Source organism: Coffea arabica, chromosome 4c (assembly GCF_036785885.1).
Source record: "Coffea arabica cultivar ET-39 chromosome 4c, Coffea Arabica ET-39 HiFi, whole genome shotgun sequence".
Lineage (NCBI taxonomy): Eukaryota > Viridiplantae > Streptophyta > Magnoliopsida > Gentianales > Rubiaceae > Coffea > Coffea arabica.
The window spans coordinates 9,414,568-9,438,954 of record NC_092316.1 but is presented as its reverse complement, the minus strand read 5'-3'; the positions used below and the strand labels follow the sequence as shown (position 1 = coordinate 9,438,954).

Below are 24,387 nucleotides of genomic sequence, written 5' to 3'. Positions count from 1 at the left end.
GAGGGTGAAGACATGTACATGGTAAATTTTTGTCTCTCCTAAGAGGCACAAGTATTCTATAAAGATAGCAGTGAGGTTCTAACTTCTGAAATCTAACTGAAAAAAGTGATGGCTTCTTCCCTTATTCTCCTCACTATCACCTTTACATTCATCATCCTGTCATCCCCTGTCACCAAGTGCGCCACATCTGCCAAAACTGCAACTCATCCAATTCCACCCTTCAAGTCCATTTATGCATTTGGAGATTCCTACACTGACACTGGCAACACCAACTCAGCCACTGGTCCAAATCCATACCTCTATGTGTCACGCTCTCCTTATGGCCAAACTTTCTTTCACCATCCCACAAACAGATATTCTGATGGAAGGTTGGTGATTGACTTTTTAGCTCAACAACTTTCTTTGCCTTTCTTGCCACCTTATCTTAGTAAAACAGCAGACAAATCTTATGGTATTAATTTTGCTGTTGCTGGCTCTACTGCAATAATCTATAGCTTCTTTGTGAAGAACAATCTCACACTTAACCGTACCCCTCAGTCACTTCAAACTCAGCTTGTTTGGTTTAACGAATTTTTGGAGAGCAAAGGGTGTAAAAATTCAATAACGACACCTAAAGAGTGCAAAGCTGTTTTTGATAATGCCTTGATTTGGCTTGGTGAAATTGGTGCAAATGATTATGCATATACTTTTGGATCTTCTGTCTCAGGCACAACAATTCAGAAGCTAGCCATTGGTAGTGTGACTCGTTTCTTAGAGGTAATATGCACATTATTTCATTATTTGATGGATGGTATATGTAGTTTATTGATTTGTAAAGGAACGTTTCAATTGTTATCTTTTTGTTATACCCTTTGTTTTGCATCAATTGATCCTTATCCTGAAACTCGTACAAGCATCTTTTCCTTAGCTATGGCGAGTAGGATGGACAATGAAATGGAGAAATAATGGATGTTATTAGCTTTATGTGTACCATTTTTGGTGTTGAATTCACAGGCCATTCTGGACAAGGGAGTGAAGTATCTTGTTGTTCAAGGGCTGCCACCAACAGGGTGCCTAACACTAACCAGGTATCTGGCTGCTGAGAATGATAGGGACACTTTAGGCTGTGTGGCAAGTTCAAACAAACAAAGCTATGCTCACAACACCATTCTTCAAGCCAAGTTAAATGATTTCAGGAAAAAGTTCCCAAATGCTGTGATAGTGTATGCAGATTACTGGAATGCATATGCTTCAGTGGTAAAGAATCCCGAGAAATACGGCATCAAAGAACTTTTCAAAGCCTGCTGTGGATCTAATTCTGGTTTGTACAATTTTGATCTGTTCAACACTTGTGGTTCACCTATGGCTACTTCCTGCTCCAACCCTTCTCAGTACATCAACTGGGATGGTGTTCACCTCACTGAAGGCATGTATAAAGCTGTTGCTGAATTATTACTTGAAGGAAAATTTTCGAATCCTCCATTTGAGTACTTGCTGAGCAGGAAAAGAAGATCCGGATGAATGTGGAATGCTAGTATTGGCATCAGCTTTTGTGAGTTGTACTGAATTTCACACGGATGTCTCATATGATCAGCAGCTTTGAGTTACATGCATTGAAAAACCGCTCCCAAAAGTCAGTTTGTTGTAGTAAGAGTAATAATTCATGTATTTCATTCACCCCTTTTTTCTTTTATGGCACCAGGGCGATAAACCAACCGAGGCCTTAATGAACTCAATTCAAGTTCGATTTTTTAACCAACTCGAGCACGACTTTGAACAAATATTAAGATTCAATTAAGGTGTCGAATCGAATTCGAACTTATACCTCGTTTAGGCTCAATGAGATCCGTATAATTTCTAATATTTTTATTAATATTTTGGTGCAAAGTTATATTTCTATTGTATATTGTACACGTACTATTGATAAGGTAATATTAAAAGTAAAAAGTTAAAGAAAATTTTGAACTCTTGAATCAAACTCGAACTTAAATTTTGAACTTATATAAGATTCGAATTCGAGTTCAAAAATATGAATCGAGTCTAATGATTTAAAAAATCGATTCAATTTATTTCCATACCTAGGTACCACACCTCATAAAAAAGACAAATAACATATTGCTATACACACATACTGACCTTCTTTTGCCTAGTGTGTGTCGGTGCAAAAACCTTGCGGAATGGCCAAAAGCAGCGAACCTTTTAGGTTCCCCAATTATTAAGTTAGAATTTCCTGATATGGAAGCATCAAACCTTGCTGTTTGCTGTCTGACAGTTCCAGTCATGCCCTCATCTAGTTAACCGGCACGGGACAGCCACCCCTGAACCATGTAATATATTTTTAACAAGAAAAAAACCAGTTGTCCATTCTTACAATAGAAGTTTAATGTCCTATTACTATTCATGTGGATCTCATACGTAATAATTGCATCTTCATTGTAAAATTTTACAAATAATTTATATAAAATTATACTCTAATCATGCCCTCCTCTAGTTAACGGACGCGGAACAACCATTCCTGCACCACGTAATATATTTTTTAACATTTTGTAATTCTAAATAAATGAACTATGAATTTCATAGGGGATTCAACTGATTCAAAGAAGTCAGCTGCTCATTCTTACAATAAAAGTTTAATATTTTATTACTATTCATGTGAATCCATACATAATAATTGCATCTTTATTGTGAAATTTTATAACTAATTCACATAGAATTATACTCTGTTCAAAAAATGTTGCACCATTAAAAATAATTGTTACTGATAACCGCTCGTGCCCCTATCCCTAATCAATGAAGTACAATCACCAACTTCTTACAAGAGACGTGAATTTTCCTTTTTTTTTTTTTTTCCTTCATTCGGGAAGGAACAATCGGGCACTATTCTTCAGGAAACTTCTTGCAAAAAAAAAAAAATTTTCTTCACTTTTCTTTCTAAAATTTAATCTTTCCTATATTGATGATGAATCTTAGACTAGACCACATTCTTTCAATTTAAATTCGAATACCAAATTTTGCTTGTGTATACATTCTCTATGCACTAAAAAAAAAAATTTACCTTTTCTTCCTCACCTTTAATTTCACGGGTGACATATCTGCATCCATTTATAGCAACTGTACCCGAAATATTGAATGCAATTTACGGTACCTACCCTGGTTAATTCTGTACCTTCCAAACTACTAATTCAGGTCCCTTGAAGATGCTTCGATGTTAGTCTATTACAAACCCATGATGGCCTAAAAAGGGGCGGCAAATTTCTCTTATACATATTGAGATTATTCATTTACAAATACTCTGAATTACTTCCCAGCCTCACCTGCCTTGATTGATTCAATCCCTATTGCTCAAAACATCACTGATGAAGATCAGACCAAAGTTGGTCTGGTGAGCCCAACAAGTACCCCAAGTGTTTAACTGGATTCATCTCCATTCTCTACAACGTGCTGAAACATTATTATTAGTCGTGAGCTACGTCTAAGCTTAGCAACACTCAATACAAGAAGAATATTCAGCTCCACAGGCCCTGCCTCGAACATTTAAGCAGCCAAATGATGGTTGCAAATAAGAGTGAAATTCCATAAGCAACGCCATGATGAATGAGGAGGAAGATCACATTAATAGGTCAGATCATTGGAAAAGATGGGTGATTCTTAACACAATGCAAAGAAACAAGAAATGTTAAATACTAACAAACTTAAATTAGAGGGAATATCAAAAACGGTCAAATGGAAAGTGACTTTGCAGTGATTCTTCAAGCTCTCGGAAACCTCGAGAGACTGCTTCAGTTTGACTCTGTGGAAGTGGCAGTCTCCTGACCTCAGTCAAGTACCTGTAAATAGAGTGGGTCACTATCAGATTTGATATACTGGAATTCAATGAGCTAAGTAATCAGGTAGACAAGACATAAGACCCTTCCGGCCAATAATACTGCAGAACTAAACCAGATCAAATATTTGCACATCATATTCACTAATGTTTACAACACAATTAAGTGTAGAGTAAAAACAACTGAGAATAGAGCTTTTCATATGAAGTAATTAACCCAATTGAGTTTAGAGTTAAGAAAAGGTGGTGTGAGAGTTTACCATGTCAAGCAAATTGAATTTAGAGTCAAAACACGCGGCGACTCTAAAAACAAGTGATATATGAGAGAGAGAGAGAGAGTAAAGTCAACATGCTGAAAAACTGCTGTTAACATGCTAGAAGTCTACCAGATTGAAAATTGGAATACCATAGCCACTATAGTACATTGGGGTAGCCGTATGATAGATTCTTTTAGCATGGAAACTTGTTCGGGACCCTGGTATTAAGACCTCAGAAGCCCACTGTCGTGGAAATCAGAATTTTACAGCTACCTTGGTATATTACATGCCAAGACAGAATTCCAACTGTAAATCCAATAGATTCTTGCACAGATACAGAACCAGCATTGAGCGTTTGCCACAATCCGAAGACATCTTAATAAACTTTTCTCACAATTTTAGGACTTCCTATTGTTAGCAAAAGTTAATAGCTTCAAATTAAATGTTAAGTCTCCAAAAGAACGTCATACTCTCTCCATCACAATGGTACAATGTACATGTTAAAAGGATTTCCACATCAACACCTTGGAAAAATTCTAATAGCGATTTTCAATTAAAAAAAATACAAAATTGTAATGTATCAGAGTTTGCACCTCAGAATTATGTTATATTGAGATGGGATTTAAGCCTAATTAATTAAAATAGAGAGAAGGAGCTTACCTGTTAGCTGCGCTACTAATCTTATCACGAACCCCTTGGTTAATGGTTGTGGTTTGCCCAAAGGAAAATGTTCCACCAAGGATTAAAGAAGCTCCAGTAGCACTTGTACTCATCCTATGTGCAAAAACGGACATTGCCCACTCTCTAAGCACCACAAGCACAGAGCGAAGAAGGCGTAATCTCAAATTTGGAGATGGTAAAATAGCTCCATTCGATAACAATTGTTCATAAGTATTCAATACAGGTTCTACTGCACCTTTGCAAGCAGCTAATAGAGCTCTTGCAATATCTTCATCTCCAACAGATTCAACCCCTGAAACCACTCGCTCCTACAAAAAATTTCAAAATTATGATCACAACACACTTGTGACAAATTCAAATGTCAAAGTTGGCAGGAAAAATACTTGTTCCACAAAGATAAAAATAATAGGAAACTTCATAAATCAGTTCGTAAGAAGAAGTTGAAAAAAGAAAGTCAGAGAAAAGCTGGAGAAAAAGCTAAAGTGGGGGGGACCCCATACCAAAGCAGCCTTCTCAAGGTGCAGACACAATGTGTCTAATGGTAAGACTGCACCATCCCCAGGATAAAGACGGGAGCCAACCCTCTTTAATACTGCACAAGCTTCAGCAATGCCACCCTTCGAAAGAGCTTGATCAATGAGCCTGGCCCAGGTCTCTCTCACGATGCTACTATCAGCATCACCAGAATAGCTAGCAAAGTACAGCATTTCCAGACATGCCTTTAAGAAACAAAGCAAAAGAAGAAACTAACTTAAAAAATGGATAACCCAGAGCATGCAAACAGTGAGATATACCCAAGATAATGAACATTATCAAAAAGGTATGGAGTAAAGGGCATGATCCACCAACATAATAAAAAAAAGCATTGGACATGAAGCATTGGTACCACAGAAGAACAATTCCAGAAGAAACAAAGAATAAATAGATCCCTTTCCATTTCTAGCTAAAACTGTAGTCTCTGGCCATCAGGGAAACCACTTCAACTGGGACTAAATCAAAGATGCAAACAAGACTAGGGACTCAACTAGGATTTTATGGAACTGTAGCTGCTGTACAACTTTCCACACCGAAAAAATAAGCTAAATATTTGTTGCCCTTAAAGCCATTCCTTTGTGCTCAACCAAGAATAAAAATGAGAATGGTTCTTAATTTTACTCAGTAACGTCAAAAGAATATAATGGATACCAAAAAAAAAAAACACAGCAAAGTTAACGAAGAGACAAACAAAAACATCCATATAGTTTTCACATTGATGCAAAAGGATTCTGCTACCTGAGCACAATTTCAAAACCAGTGTTGTTATGGTAACAATGATCTTGATGGGTGTTTCTTAATTTGTTCAAAAAGTACCATTATGAGCATCCTTTTTCCATCTCGCAACATCTCACTTCCTACTTAACCACTTCTCTAATTCTAGTTACATATTTATCTTCAGCTAACCATGTGTGAGTCTGCATGCATGTATAAGCAATGGAGTGAACATTTATGTAGACAAATAGAATGATGAGGTCACAAAGCAAACACGGCAGAGTCTCTTTTTGTTCTCTCTTTCATCATGTGGAATCATAGTTTTTTTTTTTTTGGGGGGTGGGGGGGGGGAGACGTGAGGGCAAAAAGGGTTAGTCCAATATACCTCCCAGAGTTCAAATGGAACAGCATAATCATTATATAGCTGAGTGATACTCTTCAAATCCAAGGACAACTCTTTTGCCTTTTCTGATATAGTGCGGATCAAATCGGCATTGGGGGAGGTGCTCTGTTCTTGTTGTGAGTCATTTGAAACAGAGTTGACTGTGCTTGGAGAAGCCTCTAATCTAGAGGCCATAGCCTCTAGTTCCTCTTTGATTTTGATTTGGAACTGAATAACAGTAAGCTTTCCTTCAAGCAAATCCAGAAGTCCATTGTCAAGAGAGCCTCGTGCTGAAACACTCGTATTATCAACTTCAGTGGCACTCTTTGCCTGAAGCACGGCATTACTCAGGTACTGACGCCTGGTATTGAGACATTCAAGAAGAAATGAATAACCACAGCATGAAAATTAAATTTAACACATGAGATTTACGATGTACAAAATTGGATTCTAAACAAGTGAGGTCAGGTCAGCAGCAAAGAGAAACAATTGGTATTGAATAGAATACATAAGCCATGAACAACACTAAACTAAACGCAATTGCTTCCCTGCGCTCATCTGGTTGTATGTAAAGTACAACTTTGGGCCGAAAGCATTGTCCTCTGTGCAGGAGGATGCATGAATTTGGATGGTCTACATCTAAAGTATTTCCTGGTTGACCTTTGATCTTTAAACTGAATACTAGGGATAAACCAAAAGGAAACATTTTCTCACCACAAACTGAATATATTCTTTCACTAGAGCCCTTTTAAATATATCATATCCAGGGAAACATTGTTTCCCAAAGAAATTCATTGGTGTAAAACATTGATCTGTCACAAAGTCAATAGTCAAAGAACAAATCCAGTTCAGGATAGATATAAGGAAGAGAGGAAAAAGAAAGGGAGAAGAAAGACCATGGTATTAAGACAGAGTCAAATAAATTAATCAACAAAATAAACTCATAAATTGAGGTATCCATAAGAAAGAGAATGAGGTATCCACACACATCATCAAATGATAATGTTAATTAATAAGAGCCGAAACAGTTGTGCATTGTAAATGAAGGCAATCAAATCAATTTATCTTGCTTAATACTTCAGGACTGGAATACATCCAAATGATTAGTTAACTAATCTACATCACTTCTTTTCTCTATTTGGCCTTTTATTTACTATGAGTAAAACTTCTGTTTAGGAGTTCATTGTTTCAATCATGAATGTCAATCAGTTAACAATTACTTAGTCTAGATTTTGAAGACTGCATAACACCGAATCAGGAGCGGATGAAGGTTCAAAAACAAAATCAGCCCATTATCTTTTATTTTGAGAGCCATGCCATCATTGAAGGATAAAAGAAAGCACCAAATATTTCTTAATAAGAGAACAGAGGACCTTTGTTCCAGAGTAGGAGCATGTCCACCCTCAGTCGAGCGTCTTTCAGCCAGTCTTACCAACACATGAGCAGCAAGAATATGCTGTCTTTTCAAAACATAATATCGTGCCAGAAGCTCAAGATATTTTGCTTGATGAAGTGCGATAGACAACCTTGACTGTCCAAGTGGAGAAGTAGAAGATGTCACTGCCGAAACAGCATGAACCTAGGTGAAAACAATTACACGAAATATTAATTAGATCAGCTTCAACACAGAATTGAATATTCTGAGCAAGTTCTGGACCTTTACAATAGAAGATTATATCCTCATACTTAAATTGACATGGAAGTATATATCATTTCAAAGATGATCTAAACAAACTCAAACATTTAGAAACAGTAAAACAAAGAAACCTCTTGTGAAGGTTCACGACCAGCACTTTGCAAAAAAGGCACCAAATCAGGGCCTCCGTATTCCAACAACTCATCTTCCAAGCCTAGACCAATCAATGTCCGATATAGATACTCATGAAAAACTCTATCAGATGACTGGATGCCAAGTTGGACGATCTGGGATATATACTTTTTACGAGAGCCTTGATCAAGTGCAGATTGAGCAACAGGTTTTATCGGAGACCCAAATTCCTTTGGTGAATTATCACCTTTTAAGGCACGCAAAGCACTGGCAATAATTTCATAACACTGCTCACGTTGGGCAAGTGCAAAATCTCTGACATCTTTTTGCTCATTCAAAGCATCACCAGCAGGGTCCAAAGCCTGTGCCTTTTGCAAAGGTAAACGAACAACAGCTTCATAATACCTGCATTTGGTTATTATGCCAACTTTGAGAAGGAACAAAATATTTTCTTTGGAAATTAGTAGGAAACCATTAATTGGCCAAACAAACATGGATGTTATATCTGAATATTACATACCTCAAATCTTCAAAACGCTTGCACACAGTACGTAGGTCTGCAGACTCTGGAACTTTGCTCAGGTAATTGAAGGCCTCTCTAGCCAGGTTTTCCCTCTCCTCTGCATCAAAAGTAGCCGCAGCTCTCTCAAGACATTCAACAGCAAGAAAGAATTTATAATCAGACTCTTTGAAATAGCTTGGACAACCATCCCGCAGTCTGCCACTAATATCATCAACTGTACCCCTGCCATCAGGACCAGTGTAATACTGGACACATAAATAAAAGTTAACATAACAGAGAGATTCTTTCCAGGCTGAGAAAGCACCATACTCCAATCAAAGCACATAAATATGTATTTGATTATAATCTCTACGATCAATGTCAGGCTTAAAGGAAGAATTATCTCAAAGTATTACCTCCATCAGAGATGCTATAAGCCTTGTAGCGAGTTTGTCACCCTCTTCCTCGCAGACTAGTTGATGAAATGTTAACTGAACTACAGCTTGCCTAGTATTTGCATCAAAATTACTAATCAGGCGTGTTACATGATGCTGTGAAAGAAGTTGGAGAAGAAAGAGGGCTTCACTGCATCTGAGCAGCAACTGTCTGATACATTCCATTGATCTCACCTGAAGCAAAGTCCAGTTAATTTTCAAGGCATTCACGGTGTTAAAACAAGAGAATGAAGCACTACTCCTGAACTCCAACATACCTCCATGGCAGCTAGTTCTGCAGAAGTATAAGGAAGTCGCTGCCTTTTAGCTGATGATCCACCTTCACTGGTTTCAACATTACGAGAATAAGAACCAAATAAATTCCGAACCATACTTCTATCACCCACACCCATATCTGAGCCAGTCCCTATCAGAATTGAACCAGTCACATCCCCCAGACCAGCAACAGAACCATAAAGCCCTCTTCTCTGATTCCTTCGTGAACTTAAAAACTTCTCAATAGAGCGGATTTTATCTTCCAGAACTTGCATTGCCCCAACAGGGAGTCTGCATATTACAACCATGTCTGAAGAACTTGTGCCGCTTTTTGCAATAAATACTGGGAGCTCCCACAATGGTAAAAGTAACCTTGATGAACACAGGCACAACCCTTCGTAAGCACCTGAAAATACAGGCTCAGCTTCTTGAACAACCTGTCCCATGCTAAAACCCCCAGCTGGAGTTCGTGTATTTGACAATGCACCACTGCCTTCTAACTGGGGTATTCCAACTAGTCTTGGGTCCTCAAAAGCATCAGCTGCTTTTTCAGCAACAATATTGCTTATGAGGGTTTCAGAACAGACAATTCTGGCAGCCAGCATTAAACACATTGCAGATGCCTCCCCAGCTCCATAACGGTTGAAGAAGTCCTCCAACAGTGACCTTGGTGAGCTTGACTCCAACAACCTCCTCAGGATGTCAACGGGTCTGTTAAATACTATTTCCATCATGCCCATGGTACTGAAAACAACAATTCTCCTTCTTGGCAGTATATGTAGGGTTGAAAGGTCACCTCTTGCCCAGAGCTTCCGAGATGCCTTTTCAGAGGATTCCCACGTACCATCAAATCCACAGAATTCTAGTTGTAAATATAAAGACTGCACAATGGCAGCTGTATCTGGATGAGGTAGTATGTCTGCCACAAAAAGCATTCTACCTTCGATAGGAAGGGATGAGACCAACTCCCTTAGTGCACGGGAGCTCCGAGCACCAGCTACCAAACCAGTGGATGAAGCTTGTGTGCTTGAATCCCTGTTGACAATTAGAAGAGAAGAACTAGTTGATGGTGATGAATCAGAAAGAACAAGAGCTCCAGCTGAATAATGACCTGATTCTATCTTAAGTGATAGATCTTCATTCTGAGATCTACCAGAGAGGGCCATGGCTCCAAATGCAAGACCACTACCCACACCCAAAGGAGGAGAAGGCCTGGTTGCAACTACTTTTAAACAACTTGGTCTCTGAAGATTGCTTCCAAGACCACCCAAACCTCCAAGAGAACCGCTATTTCCACCTGATGGTGCAGTAGTAAGGTACATCCTTCTTCCATCTGATAAAACAGCAACCAGATGAAGCGACTTTGATTCTAAGATAGACAAAGGTGATATCGAAACCATAGATGTCTTATTCGATCGAGAAGGAAGCCTTGACCCTACTGGCTGCCTGCCACCATAGGATGGATCTTTCTGGCTGATCAAATTTCTCTCCTCTGCAACCTTCTTAAGTGGCCCATCCCCACCTGGGCCCAGTGAGAAAACTTGGATTTTCATCTGTTCAGTCCTTCCATAGAGTATATGTCTCTCATTATCGGCAACCATTTCAACAATAGGATCAACAGCTGCAAATTTAAACACATTTGGCACAACCCATCTGCAGAGCATTGAAGCAGCCATAAATCATACAATCATATGAATACTAGATGATAACACATGAAGATCAAAACCTAGCAGATACAAAAATCAGCTGGGTGCTAAAGAAAGGGTTGATGATCATCAAAAGTTTTAATCATAATAAGCTAACTTCAGTTTTGAGTAGAAAATAATTGTTTGAAGGCATATCAAAGCCCAGAAACCAATGCGACAAAGCATAACAACTATAATAAACAACTAAATAGCAAATAAAGAATACGAAAACAGTACCTTGAAATGACACTTCCCAAACCTGCAGTTACACAAACTTTACGACAACGTTTCTGCCAACCGGAACCAGTGGTATATTGCATCTCATAAACATGGCCATCACGACCAGAAAGAAAAATTCGACCCCAATCAGTGCAAGTAATACATGTCATCGTCACTCCATCAGACGGAATTCTATACTCATGCAACGGCTGAAGCACAACCTCAGCATATGGATCACTGCCATCACCCCTCCCAGAACAACAAACACCTAAAAGGATCAACTGATTGCAGGAGAAGGCAAGGTTGAATAAGAGAACCACATGACATAACAAAGTAAGAAAGATTAATGCTTAATTATAACACAGAGCAAAAGCATTGATAGTATAAGAATTTGTTTTACAGCTACTTAACACGTACAACAGAAAATAGAAGGAAAAATAGCTACCTCAGCAGGAGTGGCCAATATGAGGAGATATTGGATGGCCTCAACAAAAATGCCAGGCTTGGCTTTAGCTAAGCCAACAGCACAAATGGCCTGTTCATCCACACTATATTCAGGACATTGTCCATCCCTGTGTAGAACAGAAGAAATATTCAAATCAACAAAGTTAACAGGCAGCAAGAACAACCAGCAAAACGAAAAGATGATAATGTAAAACCAATAGTTTAATAGCTGCCCAATATCACCTCATAGCTACACCTGTTTGGAGATATTGTGCAATCAAATTGAGCTCAAATAAATCATGACCATCAAGTTTTATGCAAACAAAAAGCTCGGAGAGAAGAAAATACTATGTCAAAGAAATATGAGCAAGGAAATTCCTTATTTTCCAGTTTCCACAGAATGGACTAATACAAAAAGAATTACTATATAAGGTGAAAATCAGATGATTGACTTCATTCTAAGACTATTCAATTTTGTAAAGTTAGCAGGAATACCAAACAGATAAAACTGATGGGACTCTAAATTGTAAGAATCAAATGATTAATGCCAATTGAAATTATCTACTAAGGGAGGTTTGCTTAGAAAAACAAGTACCCACCTTTTACCCTTACAAGTCAGAAGATTACATCACACATCTAAAGGGCTTTTTTTTAACTTTTTCTTCAGGGTGCTTAACAATTTTTCTGGATCTTGAAAAACTTTTAAACTGCCAGAAATCAAGGCAAGCTCCAGTATTTGACGGCATTAGGCAAATCATACCACAAAGAATCCCCTAGGCAACAGCTCTAAGCACATGATGCAATAATGATAAGTTTGTGAGTAATAGAAATTATCAAACAGAATGGCTGAAGCTTTGAAGTTTATACATTTCAGAAATGGCAACTACTGAAAAAACGGAAAACAGGCAATTAACAGGAAATAAGAAATAATTTATTCACCGAGCCACCAACATGCAGAGAATAAGAAATCAAGCAATACTACCTAAACAAAAATCAAATAATTCAACAAGCCAGTTCTGTCTTGCTTTTGCTTTTGTAAAGCTGATTATAGAAAAGAAGTTATTTAAAGACATGTGGAAAAACTGAACTCAAGTCTTTGTTTTTAAAGTTTGAGAAAAACCAAAAGCTATTTATAAAAGCACCTCCAGGACAACTGTTGAGAATCATCTTTTTCCTAAGTAAATAAGAAAGCAGAAATCAATAGCAAACAAGAACACCTCATTCAGCTTTTAGCCTAAGAAAAGCTACGATCAGTTGCCTTCGGCAATTGGGAACAGCACAATATCTGAATCCCGGTGTACAAACAACCTGCATAAATGTAGACGCATCCCACCACAAGAGAACTTCTAGAAAAAGAAAAACAAAGATAGAAACAAGAAAAAGCATGCAACAGAGGTCACTGTGACTGGTCAGCAGGAAAAAAACACGTAGAATATGATGATGATCATGACTGACAAAAGAGAAGAGAGCAGAGTGCAAACTTTCTTGCTGGTATTTGTCGATGTTGGATCAAGAGGAGCCATGCATTACCTTCTAACCTTACTCGGACAAATTGGACTTGAGGCACTTGCTTGAATGGACCAAAGAGTTTAGAGTAAAGAATGATTGGATGAGAAGGATTTACAATCAAGGAAATAGACAACAAAGAAAGGCAAAGATTTCAAAAATGTGAGCACAAAAGAATGCTTTTAAAACTGGACTTTTGGACAATAGAAAAAATAGTAGAATACAGCCGAAGCATTGCATTGCAATCTGTGTATCACCAGGATGCATAGCATAAGCGATTTAGAGGGCTTCTATCATTTTGTTGGGGAAGGAATCTTGGAGGAAGCATAAAGAAACTGTGGGATCACCACTCAATTCCTAGCTATCCAGAGCACGGAAACATCAACTTGGAACCATGCTCTTGAGCAAATGATGTCCTCTTTCCTAACACTACAACAATACCTGACTGTAGCACCTTCCATTTAAAGTATCAGTTGAACAAAGGTAATACCTACCCAACACCTTTGCATGTGGGAATCTCATCTTTATGCAAATTGAGACATGCATATCTAGGAAGAAATACCAAAAAAATGCATCACAAACTTAAAAGAAAATGTCATTTTCGTGTTCATGCAACAATGGTGTGTAAGTTGAATCCAAGCATCTACCTTACAAAAGTAAATATGAATCAGCAACTTTGAAAAACCGAAGTTCGTCGAAGAGAAAACAAAGGCCTTGCAACCTCAGCCAATTGCAAAATGTAAGATTTCTATAAATTTATTTGGAAAGCCTATGCTAACAAGTAATACTTGATGCTAAACCCAACAAACTGAATAATATCTTTGAAGTAATTAGCTGAATAAACCAAATTTGTTCAGAGCACATAAAAGCCCTAGTAACCATATCAAAACATTAGAGACACAGCCAGTAAAACTGCACAAAATTAAAATACTTGTCCGGGTGTCAAGCCAATGCAAAACACTAACCACTTGTCAAACCGCCAGATAAATAACGTGTTATCCACCGATGCCCATGCTCTGCGTATGTCTGGAAATATTCCACATAAAGCTGTTCCCTCTCCACCAGATGCATTGTATCTTTCAATGAGGACAGGAGGCAACTCCCAAGTATCCACAACTTCAACTAAAGGGGGCCACTGCAACAGGATGCACACCAATTTGATGCTTCTCCAAATGATGAATGACAAAATAGACAAAGGCACATAATAAACAACATAAAAAAAATGAAATAGTGCAAGCTTAAGCAATACAAATCACAATAAGAACATCCTATCCCAATTTCTGCTGCAATCAGATCCACCTAAAGCTTCAGAATACCGACATCAATAAAAGATGAATGCAAGCTAATTAATTGCAGATTTGGGACAGAGTTGTCCAACCAGACATATGTGCTGGATAACTTACTTGTATTTGTTGAAGTAGTACACGAGTATTATTTACAATAATACCCTCAATTATTCTCTTAAAATTCCTCCTAAAGTATTACAAATGAATTTCACTCTTTGAAACCTGAACCTTAAGTACACAAATCAGCTGATTGACTTAAAGACCTTAAATGAGATGTCCTCATCACTTTTTCTAGCAATTTCTCTTGAACAAAATGACAATCAACTTCAAAATGCTTTGTGCTATGACATAAGACCAGATTCAAAGCTATATAAATGGCTGCTTGACTATTATACACCAAATTCATAGGCTGTTTATGCTCAAAGTCAGGCTCATTGCATCATACTTTTCAGCATATCAATCCAGACTTGGTAAATAGCAGTCTCACAGGTGTTTTGGTCCAGTACTTGACGATGCAACAAGAGTTTGCATCTTGCCCTCCCTTGACTTCCAAGCTACACAAGCATCCCTTGTACTGCTTCTCTAGCCAAAAAGGAAAGAAAAGGTGGAATGCTATGCCTTGGCTTTCCAGATCCTATGCTCTAAAACCATGACAATACATTTCGGAAGAAACTTTTCAACACCGCAAGAGCATTCTTGAATAGTTCCCTTACTCGCTTAAAGAAACCAATAGGATTTTTTCTTCAGAAGTACTTTTAAAGAATCGATAATTTGCCCACATTTAGGCTCTAAAGAGGAGTAGTAAAAAAAGCCCAAAACAAACAAGCAGGGAATGAAGGTCATTTCTCCTACACCAATTGAATTTGACGTGTATGGAAACTCAATTAAGCTACTTTTGCACCAATTTCAGCAAGTTCTCCAAGCAGTTGTCTCTCAACAACTTTTTTCACATTAAACTAACCTTTACAACTCCAATTTTGAACTAGATATCATATCAAACACAAAATTTTTTACCAGTAAAGCTCCTCAATATCTAGTAAACTTTTTCCAGAAACCATAATAAGTTCAAGTCCCATCCACCTTTAAATTCCACAAAAATTAAATACACCCACCACCAACTAGAATTCAAATAATAACTCATCAAAGAAACATATAAAGAACAAAAGTTACCAATTACTTGCAAAATATACATGTTCACTAGATTCACTGTCAAAAACCAAAAGTTAAATGTTTTTGCTTTGCTTTCCTAGCATTTAACTAGTAAATTACCTGGACACCATATACATTCCAGAATACCCGAAATCCAAATTCACAGTCTTCTTTACCTTGAATTTTCTGAGCACTCAAATGCTAGGCTCCTCATATACCATGCACCAAGAAGAACATGAAAAAGCCCACAACTTCAACTACTATATAACGCAGCCTATCCAACATTCTACGCCAAATAACCACCTTTTTTACTTTCCTTTGCAATGTTCCTTTGAGGGAAAAATGCGTAACAATTTACACCCCTCCCCAAAAAAAAAAAAGAACACAAGAAACCATTTTTGTGGGCTAACCTGAAATAAAGCAACCAATTCAAAAAAGAAAAAGAATTATAGAACTGATAAAGATGGTAGTAAAAATACCTCTCTGGGTTGAGCAGTATAGGGATGACTAGCATATCTAGAAGCTTCCAGAGCTTCTTCCAGGTCAAGCTGAGAGCCAACATCTCTGCTTATACAGTTGCTGATGGCAAGCCCAGCATTAAACACGTCACGCATCACAATCTCATTCCTCCACGCCATTTTTTTAATCCTCTTCAACCTTCAACACAAAGGAGAAAAGGAGGCCAAAAAAAAAGAAGAAGAAGAAGAAGAGAAGAAGATAGAAATCCCAGTATCCCAAATTCTTAGCCAGCCAATAAAATTACTGGAAATTTTTTGGGTTCTCAACCTAATTCATAGAAAAATAAGGGAATGGAAAAGAAAAGAAAAGAAAGGATCTGATAGAAGAGAAGAGGAGGGAAATTTTCAGCAGGGTTTAAGGAGAGGGTTTATTTTCTTTCCCTCTTCTTCTCTGTTTTTTTATTTTAATTATTCTTAATTATACCAGTATTAATAATGGGGGGAATTTAAAAAATTAGAATTAGAGATCGACTGTTAGTCAACGTTTGTGATCGTTTTTGAACGCCTCGCTGCTGTACTAAGTGAAATGCCGTCAACGTCATCGGCAACGGCGTCGTGTCACCTACTTCCTGACATGGATTTGGGCCCGAAGCATGGTAATTTGTGGATCCGAGACTCCTACAATTACCAGCGGTAATTTTTTTGCACGGTGCAATGTAGTGATTAACGTAATACAAGTAAACACCAAAAAAATTAGAAAAATATATTATTTACACTTTCATTTTTGTTAATCACATCTTCACTATCATTTTCTCAATAATTAATACAGACATTAAATTAGTAACATGCCAAAAAGAATTTTTTTTTTTTTTTGCTTGTTGAAATTTGTTCCCCAGGTTCAATTTCGACCATCTAATTTCTAATTTTTCCATCTCCCATCTTTAATTGTTCTCTACAATCCAAGCTGTGATTGTTCTCTGATTCCTTAATTTATCAACTGAAACCTATAAAAGCTGTATCACTTGATGGACAACAAAAGACTAGTTATGATGGGAAGATCAGAGCCTAAACATTTTTTAGGGCACTTTGAGAAGGTTTATGCGTAAGTTTTGGCTACGCTTGTTTTGCATGTCTACAAAATGATAAATAAGATACGTGGGATCAGTAACCAACAGCCATTTGGGCTTGGTGGAGCGGGAGGTCAAGAGTTCAAACCTTACCTCCCATCACTTGTCACTATACGTGACTATCACTTTAAGTAACTTAAATTCATATGGATGCGTGGTGCACCTGTCTGATCCGATGGTGGTTCAGTTCTCGTTGGTTCCCTCATGGCTCAGCTGGGCCCTCCTCCTTAGTATAGGCTAGAGTATGTGTAGGATAGACAAGTGTCAATTAACAATATATATATATGTGTGTGTGTGTGTGATGAGCAATTGGGCGATGATCGCTTGTGTTTCTTGTAGTCCGTTAATACAAAATCTGACTCTTGGCTAATTTAGATTATTGAGGAGAATTTTACGATGGTACTTCATACGTGTGTTTATCATGGATAATCATGGTTTTGATAGTTATTCTCAATGCTTAAGGAATTGATGATTTTTGTGTTTTCAGATGATTATGTCTTTTGCAACATCTGCAAAAGACCTGATACAACTCTTTCAAAGGGGTAATTGACTTTTACTATTTTCATCCGTCACAAATGGCAGTGAAGACATGTTATACTTACGCTTATTGGAGTTTGCGAAGCAAATAGACAAGAAAAATTGTGGGAAACCATTTTTGTGAAGAGTGGTCTATTAGCAGGTGTTGATCAAATTCTCCTCGTCTTACAAATTGGTCTGTCCCATCTTGCTGTTCTTGCTAAACATGTTTCACTTATTCAGCAAAGTTTTCCTGATTCCAAAGGTTTTGGATGCACAAAGGAATAACTGTTCATGAGCTTCAAGACCTCAACTGTGATTCTCATGCAACACAAACACAGGGAAGAAATGGTTGCATACTTCATGCAATTTATCTTGTACTATGTATCTTCCATTATACACAGCTTTCCTTCGGATATAATGCATCTCTCCAAAAAGCTTTTGAAATATCTAATAAACTTCTGAAGTAAAAGGAACTTTTTTCTAATCTTTTATGAAGTGTCTAAAACTATGAGAAGCAAAAAAAGGGGGGGGGGGGGGGGGGGGGGGGAACTGCATCTGATTCCATAGCTGCTATACTGCTATGGCACATGCACTACTCCATGCACACACCACACCTCTGCGATGATAAGGTATGCTGCTAGTAGAATCTACAAGTTGATTAGTGCTGAAATATTTTCTGTTTCTTTCTATATCATAGGGGAAAGGAAATAGGGGATTGAGCTAGTGAGAATGAAACCAGTTCTTAGAGCAAAAGGCAAGGTATCTCACCATTGGTTACACATTCCTTGACCATTATTGGCACATATAAACACTTCACAGCCGTAACACAAGCATTAGAACCCAATCTTTAGTCTTCAGAACCCAAGAGATGATAATTCCAAAACCAAATGACTGGACAAGGCGAAGAAATTGTGATTTTTCATATATCTCCAGGCTAAATTAGACAATTAGGAAAAACATTACTCTGCACAGATAGATTTTGCTCTCAGAATTGGAGAGGTAAATGGGAAAAAATGGGGAATAAGAGTAACAAAAACTTATACACAGGTTAGTTGGCTACTGAGATATTCCTCTACCTTATGTCGGTATCAAATTAAGTACTCATAGTAAACCAAGAAAAGAGCATCAGGAGTATCCTTAGGAAGACTATTTATATAGAGGTAAAAACGCAATGTCTCCTCTCTCAGAAGAGCGTCCTTATCAGCTACTTCCTTTTCACAGGTGAGAACCCATAAGTCCCCTGAGTTTACTCTCTTCAGGCTACCTCGGCAAAATGGGCATGATGCTGATCTCAGGTTCCTGTAAAGGACGTAATGATAGGATGTAAAAACAAGTATTCTTCCATGTGAAAGAAAAAAGCAAGCCTTCTGAAACAAATCAAATCAAGGAAGGTGTCATACTCACCAGTCACGGTAGCAATTGATGCACATTGCGTGGCAGCAGTTAGGCAAAACCATTCTGGTGCAGGGTTCCAAGCAGATCCCACATTCATCTTCTCTCTCCAAATCACCATCAACTTGCTTGTTACTTCCTCCAATTTTGTTTCTTACGATCACCTTTAAGCTCTGACCTTTGTCTTTATCACTAAGTAGCTCAGGCGAGTTGTCACCAAGGCACTGTAGTGATGGTAATATAACAGCTGCAATTTTTTTTTTCAATGAGAAATATAAATCCAGAAGTCTTGCAGAAACAGGACAACAAAAGGTGAAAAAACTTTCTATGATATGCATCAGATTATTTCTCTGGTTAGCTAGTGAAACATTGTTGCTACACCTAACTCTAGATTCTCATTATTAATTCTCAACCAAAAACAGGAAGACTTAAAATTGCTCAACTTCATATGCTAGACTGCAAAAAAAAAAAAAATCACCTATCGTTTCCCAGAAAAAAAAAATGCTAGACTGCGAAAATTAAGTAGCTCTACACTTCAACAACAACTAATAATCCACATACCATAAAATTCTCTAACAGTTGCTCTCCTTCCATGTGAGGCAAACATCTGCTTACCATCAGAGGTAACCTGAAAACCATGTAAATAACCAACATTAAGACACACTTATTCCTGTGAATGGAAACAACACAATGCCAAGCTTGTACAGTACAATATCTAGCTTGCAAGCATATGTAGCAAAAGGGAAAAGCGCCAATGGAGAATGCGTGAGCAAGGATATGAATAACAGACCTCATATACAACGATGTGGAAGAGATTCAAGTAGCTTGGAAGCAGGCATGTGCATGAGAAATCTATCCATTGCAGCAGAAACAGAAATAAAGGTGCCAAGTTATTGTAGACTAATCTCAAGTGCAAACAAGCATTATTGCTTGTTCTTGAAATGGAAGCCGCCCTGAAATTGAAATGTAACTCCACTTAATTTCCTTTATCCAAACAAAACTACTCAAAATTCAGTCATGATTCAAAACTGCGTTAAGTAACCTTGAATTTCAAAAAAGAAAATGAGAATTTACAATTTTGACAATTACCACAGTCAGTAAACCAGTGTAAAAGACAGCACACAGGGATACAGATGTGAACAAGGGGTATCTAGTTTGTCAACTTTATGGAAGATTCCCAATTAATCTAATACAATACAGTCACTTTTAAAAAAATTCAGGAATAAAAATCCACCCCATTCCCCTGAACCCCCTTGCCCCAACCCCCCCCCCCCCCCCACACCCCACAAAAAAAAAAAAAAAAAAATCAGAGTCAAATGAAGGATCATATATCAACAAGTTCATTCAATGCTAATAAAAGCTTGAAAGGAGTGGAGGAAAATCCTAGTAATAAAACAGTGAGATACATGTATCCTCGAACTTTTTACTCAAGTCATATATGCATGAACAAAACTAACAAATAATTAACCAAAACCAAAGAAAAACATTAGAACAGACAAACTGAAATACTACTATCTTAATGAAGCTGATACGAAAATAAAAGAAAACAAAGAAAGGCACTTGGAATCGGATTAAGTTAATTTCTTAAAGAAAAAAACTTGCACAAAAATGTATACAGAAAATTGACCAGCCAAAAAAAATGAAAAATAAAAAATAAAAGCATTGACAGGGGTTGGTTCAGGAATCCAATACAGGAAAACAAGGGGACTTTGATCAGACTAATTTCACCTTCTGCAAGTCAATCAAAACAGCCCAAGTTCAGTAAATACACTAACGCACCATAAACAATTAAAACCCGCTTGATATTTCCAACATCACACACCATAATGATGAAAGAAAGAAAACTCACAAGGCATTGGCATGGCGAATATCTGCTTCGAGGGCCAAAATGGATTCTTGATAAGAACTGGAACTAGCAAGCTGATAGTAATCCATCATCAATTACTCAATCAAAACCACTAATTCTTGCTTTTTTCCCAACCGGGATTTTTTTGCTTTCTTTAACAAAACAAGAACAACAAAATTGTTGATCACTTTTTAACAAAAAGCCAACAACTTTAACAATAAAGTAGGCGCGTTTACGAGCAGTATATAACTATAACAAGAATAAATTGCCACAGAAAGTGTGGAGACTTTTGGGCGGTTGCTATGAGAAGACTGGGTCGTTTGTTTGAAGCTATCCTGACTTTGGGGCGGTTGCTATGAGAAGACTGGGTAGTTTGAGTGTACTCTTCTGCCGTTTGACTTATATAGGTGTTGAGTAATGCCACTGTATCACGGCCGTTTGGAATCCGCTTGGGATTGCAGCAGCATATTGAAAAATATTTTATCTAATAAAATTTTTATTAAGTGTACTTATTAAATACTTAAGTGCTGTTAACTATATTATTTAGATACATAATTTAATAAATATTCATTATGTTAGATAATCCGTAATTTAAAATTTTTAAATGTATTTATCTTTTTATTTAGTTTATAAAAATAAAATGATTAAATTTAATACTTTATTTTTTAAAATACAAAAAATATCAAATTTGACCTTTTACTAAAAGTACTTTTATCACTCTGGGGAAAAAAAAGCTAAATGTACTTTTATCACTGAAAAACTCCACTCTTAAATTTTATCGGATAATATTCACCAAATATTTCAAATGTATTTTTAACATTCAAAAGTATATTTTTTTTACCAAAAACATCGCAACTCAAACGCCGAAATGAGTTTTTTTGTTAAAACCAAAAGCTCCGCAACCCAAACACATTGTGCAAAGTTTAACTATTTGGTACTTGCATAAATGTACGAATGTCTTAAACAACAAGATTTATTTTAGATGGTGTGTAGAAAACAAGCACCACTTGTGTGGGGACTATGTGCCAAAAATCTAACTATTTCACTAGCAAATAGTCTAACACAAGTTGTGGCAAACCACAATTAGTGTATTGGCAAAGTTACTTGACGGTAATGCATGAATTACAATTGCAATTTCGTCTTCCATTTATGCTGGCATGCATGAACCAAAAACTTGTTGAAGAGAAACCAGTTGATAGAGATAAGAATAAACTGATTAAGTGCATTATTAATATAGCCATAGTCTTTTTTTTTTTTTCAGCAACGATACATTTGTATAACCTACTCTATCCTGTTGTAGGGGCTAGTGGGTATACAGATTCAACTAGACCAAAGGAGCGCTATGGCACAACCTTTAGATTTTTTTCGCTACTGGTGAGATTTGAACCCTCACCAACAGTCCAAGAAGGGACTTAAGTCCCTCCCTGATGGCCACTGAGCCATTAGCCCAGTGGTTAATACAGCCATAGTCATCATAAAAGTACTTCAATATTCTTCCAAATATGCTCTTTTTTGTTTCTTAGACAATCATTACTGACTCGGGGCAGGGACGGTTGCACCTGCAACCGTCCCTGGCAAATTCCCTCTTCATCAACAGCGCGTAACTTCTTTTGTTCACCGTGTAACTTTTTTTCCACAGATTGTATTTTTACAACACATAGTGGTGGGCCCCACACTTGACGCGAAAATCGAGTTACCACTTGTTATTTGAGTCGCACATTTTTTCATGGTCCAATCTGGACCATGAACCGTGCAGGGACGGTCATACTGATGACCGTCCGTCCCTGCCCCAAATCCATTGTAAACGTATCACTTGCCATCGAGAGGCTATGCACGTGATTTAATGCTCTCAATCTTTTTTCTTTTTTTGGCATATCGGAGCACGTACTTTAAAGGGCTCATTTGGGAGTACAGTGTTTTTCGTTGAAAAAGTACTTTTATACTTTTAAGTTATAAAAGTATTTTTGATATGTTTGGTAATCATCATCCTAAATTAGAGGTAGAGCTTTGGGATTAAAATTACGTCTAACAAAAGGTCAAATTTGGTACTTTTAGAATAACTTTTTTGTTATAAGAAATAAATCATGAAATTTAATCATCTTATTTAAATTATGAGCTGAATAAAGATATAAATATATTTAAAATTTTAAAATTATATATTGTTCAACACGATAAGCACTTATCATCCAAATAGCATATTTAAGCATTTAATAATACTTTTATTAAAAATTCTATTGGCTAAAACAATTTTTAATGAGATACTACAACCCCAAACTAGTACAGTTTTCATATAATTATGCTTTTATGCAAAGAAATTTGTTTTCGACTTCTGAACAAACACATTCATCTATTGTGTTCCAAACCTTTGAAAGATATGGTTTTACTTACTATTATTTTGAAATTTCAATAAATGATCGTGCTTAGATGGATGAGATTTCAAATCAGAAAAGAAACGATAAAAATAAGATCATGCATATCAAAATTTCAAGAAAAAAAAAATCTATAGTCCCTTTTGGGTACTATGCCCATGATCGTAATCTAATTATCTCTTGTCACATCATTCAATGATTTAGGGTGCATTTGATAAAACTGAAGTCTGAAAACTGAAATTTGAAATCTGAAATCTGAATCCATTAAGTTATTGAATTGTTAAGTATTAAATCTAATATATTTGAATGCATATCATATTCAATGATAAGTGAATAACTTATCACTTAATTTTGAGAGTAAGTTTTACTTAGAAAATTTAGTGTTACTTAATTAATTGAGATGTTCAATTTTTAGTTATCAAACGGTCTGAATATATTAAGATCTGAATCCATTAAATTTAAGTGTTAAATTGGGTTATCAAACAGGGCCTTAAACACTGAATATCATCTAAAGGGTGATAATGGTTTTATATATCTACTGGTGAATTTAAACACATAGATATAGCATTCAAAAACAACTATAGAATTTTTCCAAAATTTATTCAGTATATGAAACACAACCAAAGAACTAAGGTTGCAGCTTGCGATATCTATGCTCTTTTGGTTTAAAGTTTGGTAAGAAATTGGAAAAGCATGAGAAGAAGATGAAAAAAGAGGTATTGTTTATGCCATAGAATTAGCGTGAAAATGACCACCGTAGTTGGTACTCATGAGAATTTTTTTCCCAATCGCATTAATCTAATAGAGCTCATGTAAAACTATTTAGGTATTGATTCTTTGATCATATTAACTTTTTTCATTCTTTTTTTAATACGAAGTCTACAAACAAGAGTAATCTTGGCAATAGTGTATATTATGAATCAGCAGCATGTTTTTGTGCGCCATAACTCTTTCTCAGCTTTTACAATATTTGGAGTTTTGAATGTTATCAAAAGTTTTACTTAATAAGTTTTAATGTATATATTTCATGGTAAAAT

General features: G+C 36.7%; 3 protein-coding genes across 5 annotated transcripts; 1 reads left to right on the top strand and 2 right to left on the bottom strand.

Annotated features, from left to right (window-relative positions):
• LOC113739952 (GDSL esterase/lipase At3g48460) lies at positions 1–1,656 on the top strand. The gene is made up of 2 exons (XM_027267395.2): positions 1–756; positions 994–1,656. The coding sequence occupies exons 1-2, from the start codon at positions 109–111 to the stop codon at positions 1,498–1,500; spliced, it is 1,155 nt and encodes a 384-aa protein (XP_027123196.2). The 5' UTR covers positions 1–108; the 3' UTR covers positions 1,501–1,656.
• Positions 1,657–3,567: 1,911 nt separating this feature from the next.
• LOC140003923 (nuclear pore complex protein NUP155-like) lies at positions 3,568–16,550 on the bottom strand. 3 transcript variants are annotated; one of them, XM_072045947.1, is made up of 13 exons: positions 16,119–16,550; positions 14,170–14,339; positions 11,700–11,826; positions 11,273–11,535; positions 9,353–11,003; positions 9,057–9,269; positions 8,659–8,906; positions 8,138–8,543; positions 7,744–7,949; positions 6,374–6,731; positions 5,241–5,459; positions 4,720–5,048; positions 3,568–3,806 (listed from the first exon to the last, which is right to left on the bottom strand). In XM_072045947.1, the coding sequence occupies exons 1-13, from the start codon at positions 16,275–16,277 to the stop codon at positions 3,689–3,691; spliced, it is 4,467 nt and encodes a 1,488-aa protein (XP_071902048.1). In that variant the 5' UTR covers positions 16,278–16,550; the 3' UTR covers positions 3,568–3,688. The 3 variants fall into 3 exon arrangements, with proteins under 3 accessions (XP_071902048.1, XP_071902050.1, XP_071902049.1); XM_072045949.1 differs by having other exon boundaries at positions 12,916–14,339; positions 16,119–16,546; XM_072045948.1 differs by having other exon boundaries at positions 14,170–14,367; positions 16,119–16,347.
• A 2,085-nt stretch (positions 16,551–18,635) lies between these two features.
• LOC113739467 (E3 ubiquitin-protein ligase AIRP2) lies at positions 18,636–21,366 on the bottom strand. The gene is made up of 5 exons (XM_027266688.2): positions 20,985–21,366; positions 19,926–20,088; positions 19,697–19,763; positions 19,148–19,382; positions 18,636–19,042 (listed from the first exon to the last, which is right to left on the bottom strand). The coding sequence occupies exons 1-5, from the start codon at positions 21,071–21,073 to the stop codon at positions 18,832–18,834; spliced, it is 765 nt and encodes a 254-aa protein (XP_027122489.2). The 5' UTR covers positions 21,074–21,366; the 3' UTR covers positions 18,636–18,831.
• Positions 21,367–24,387: the final 3,021 nt, after the last annotated feature.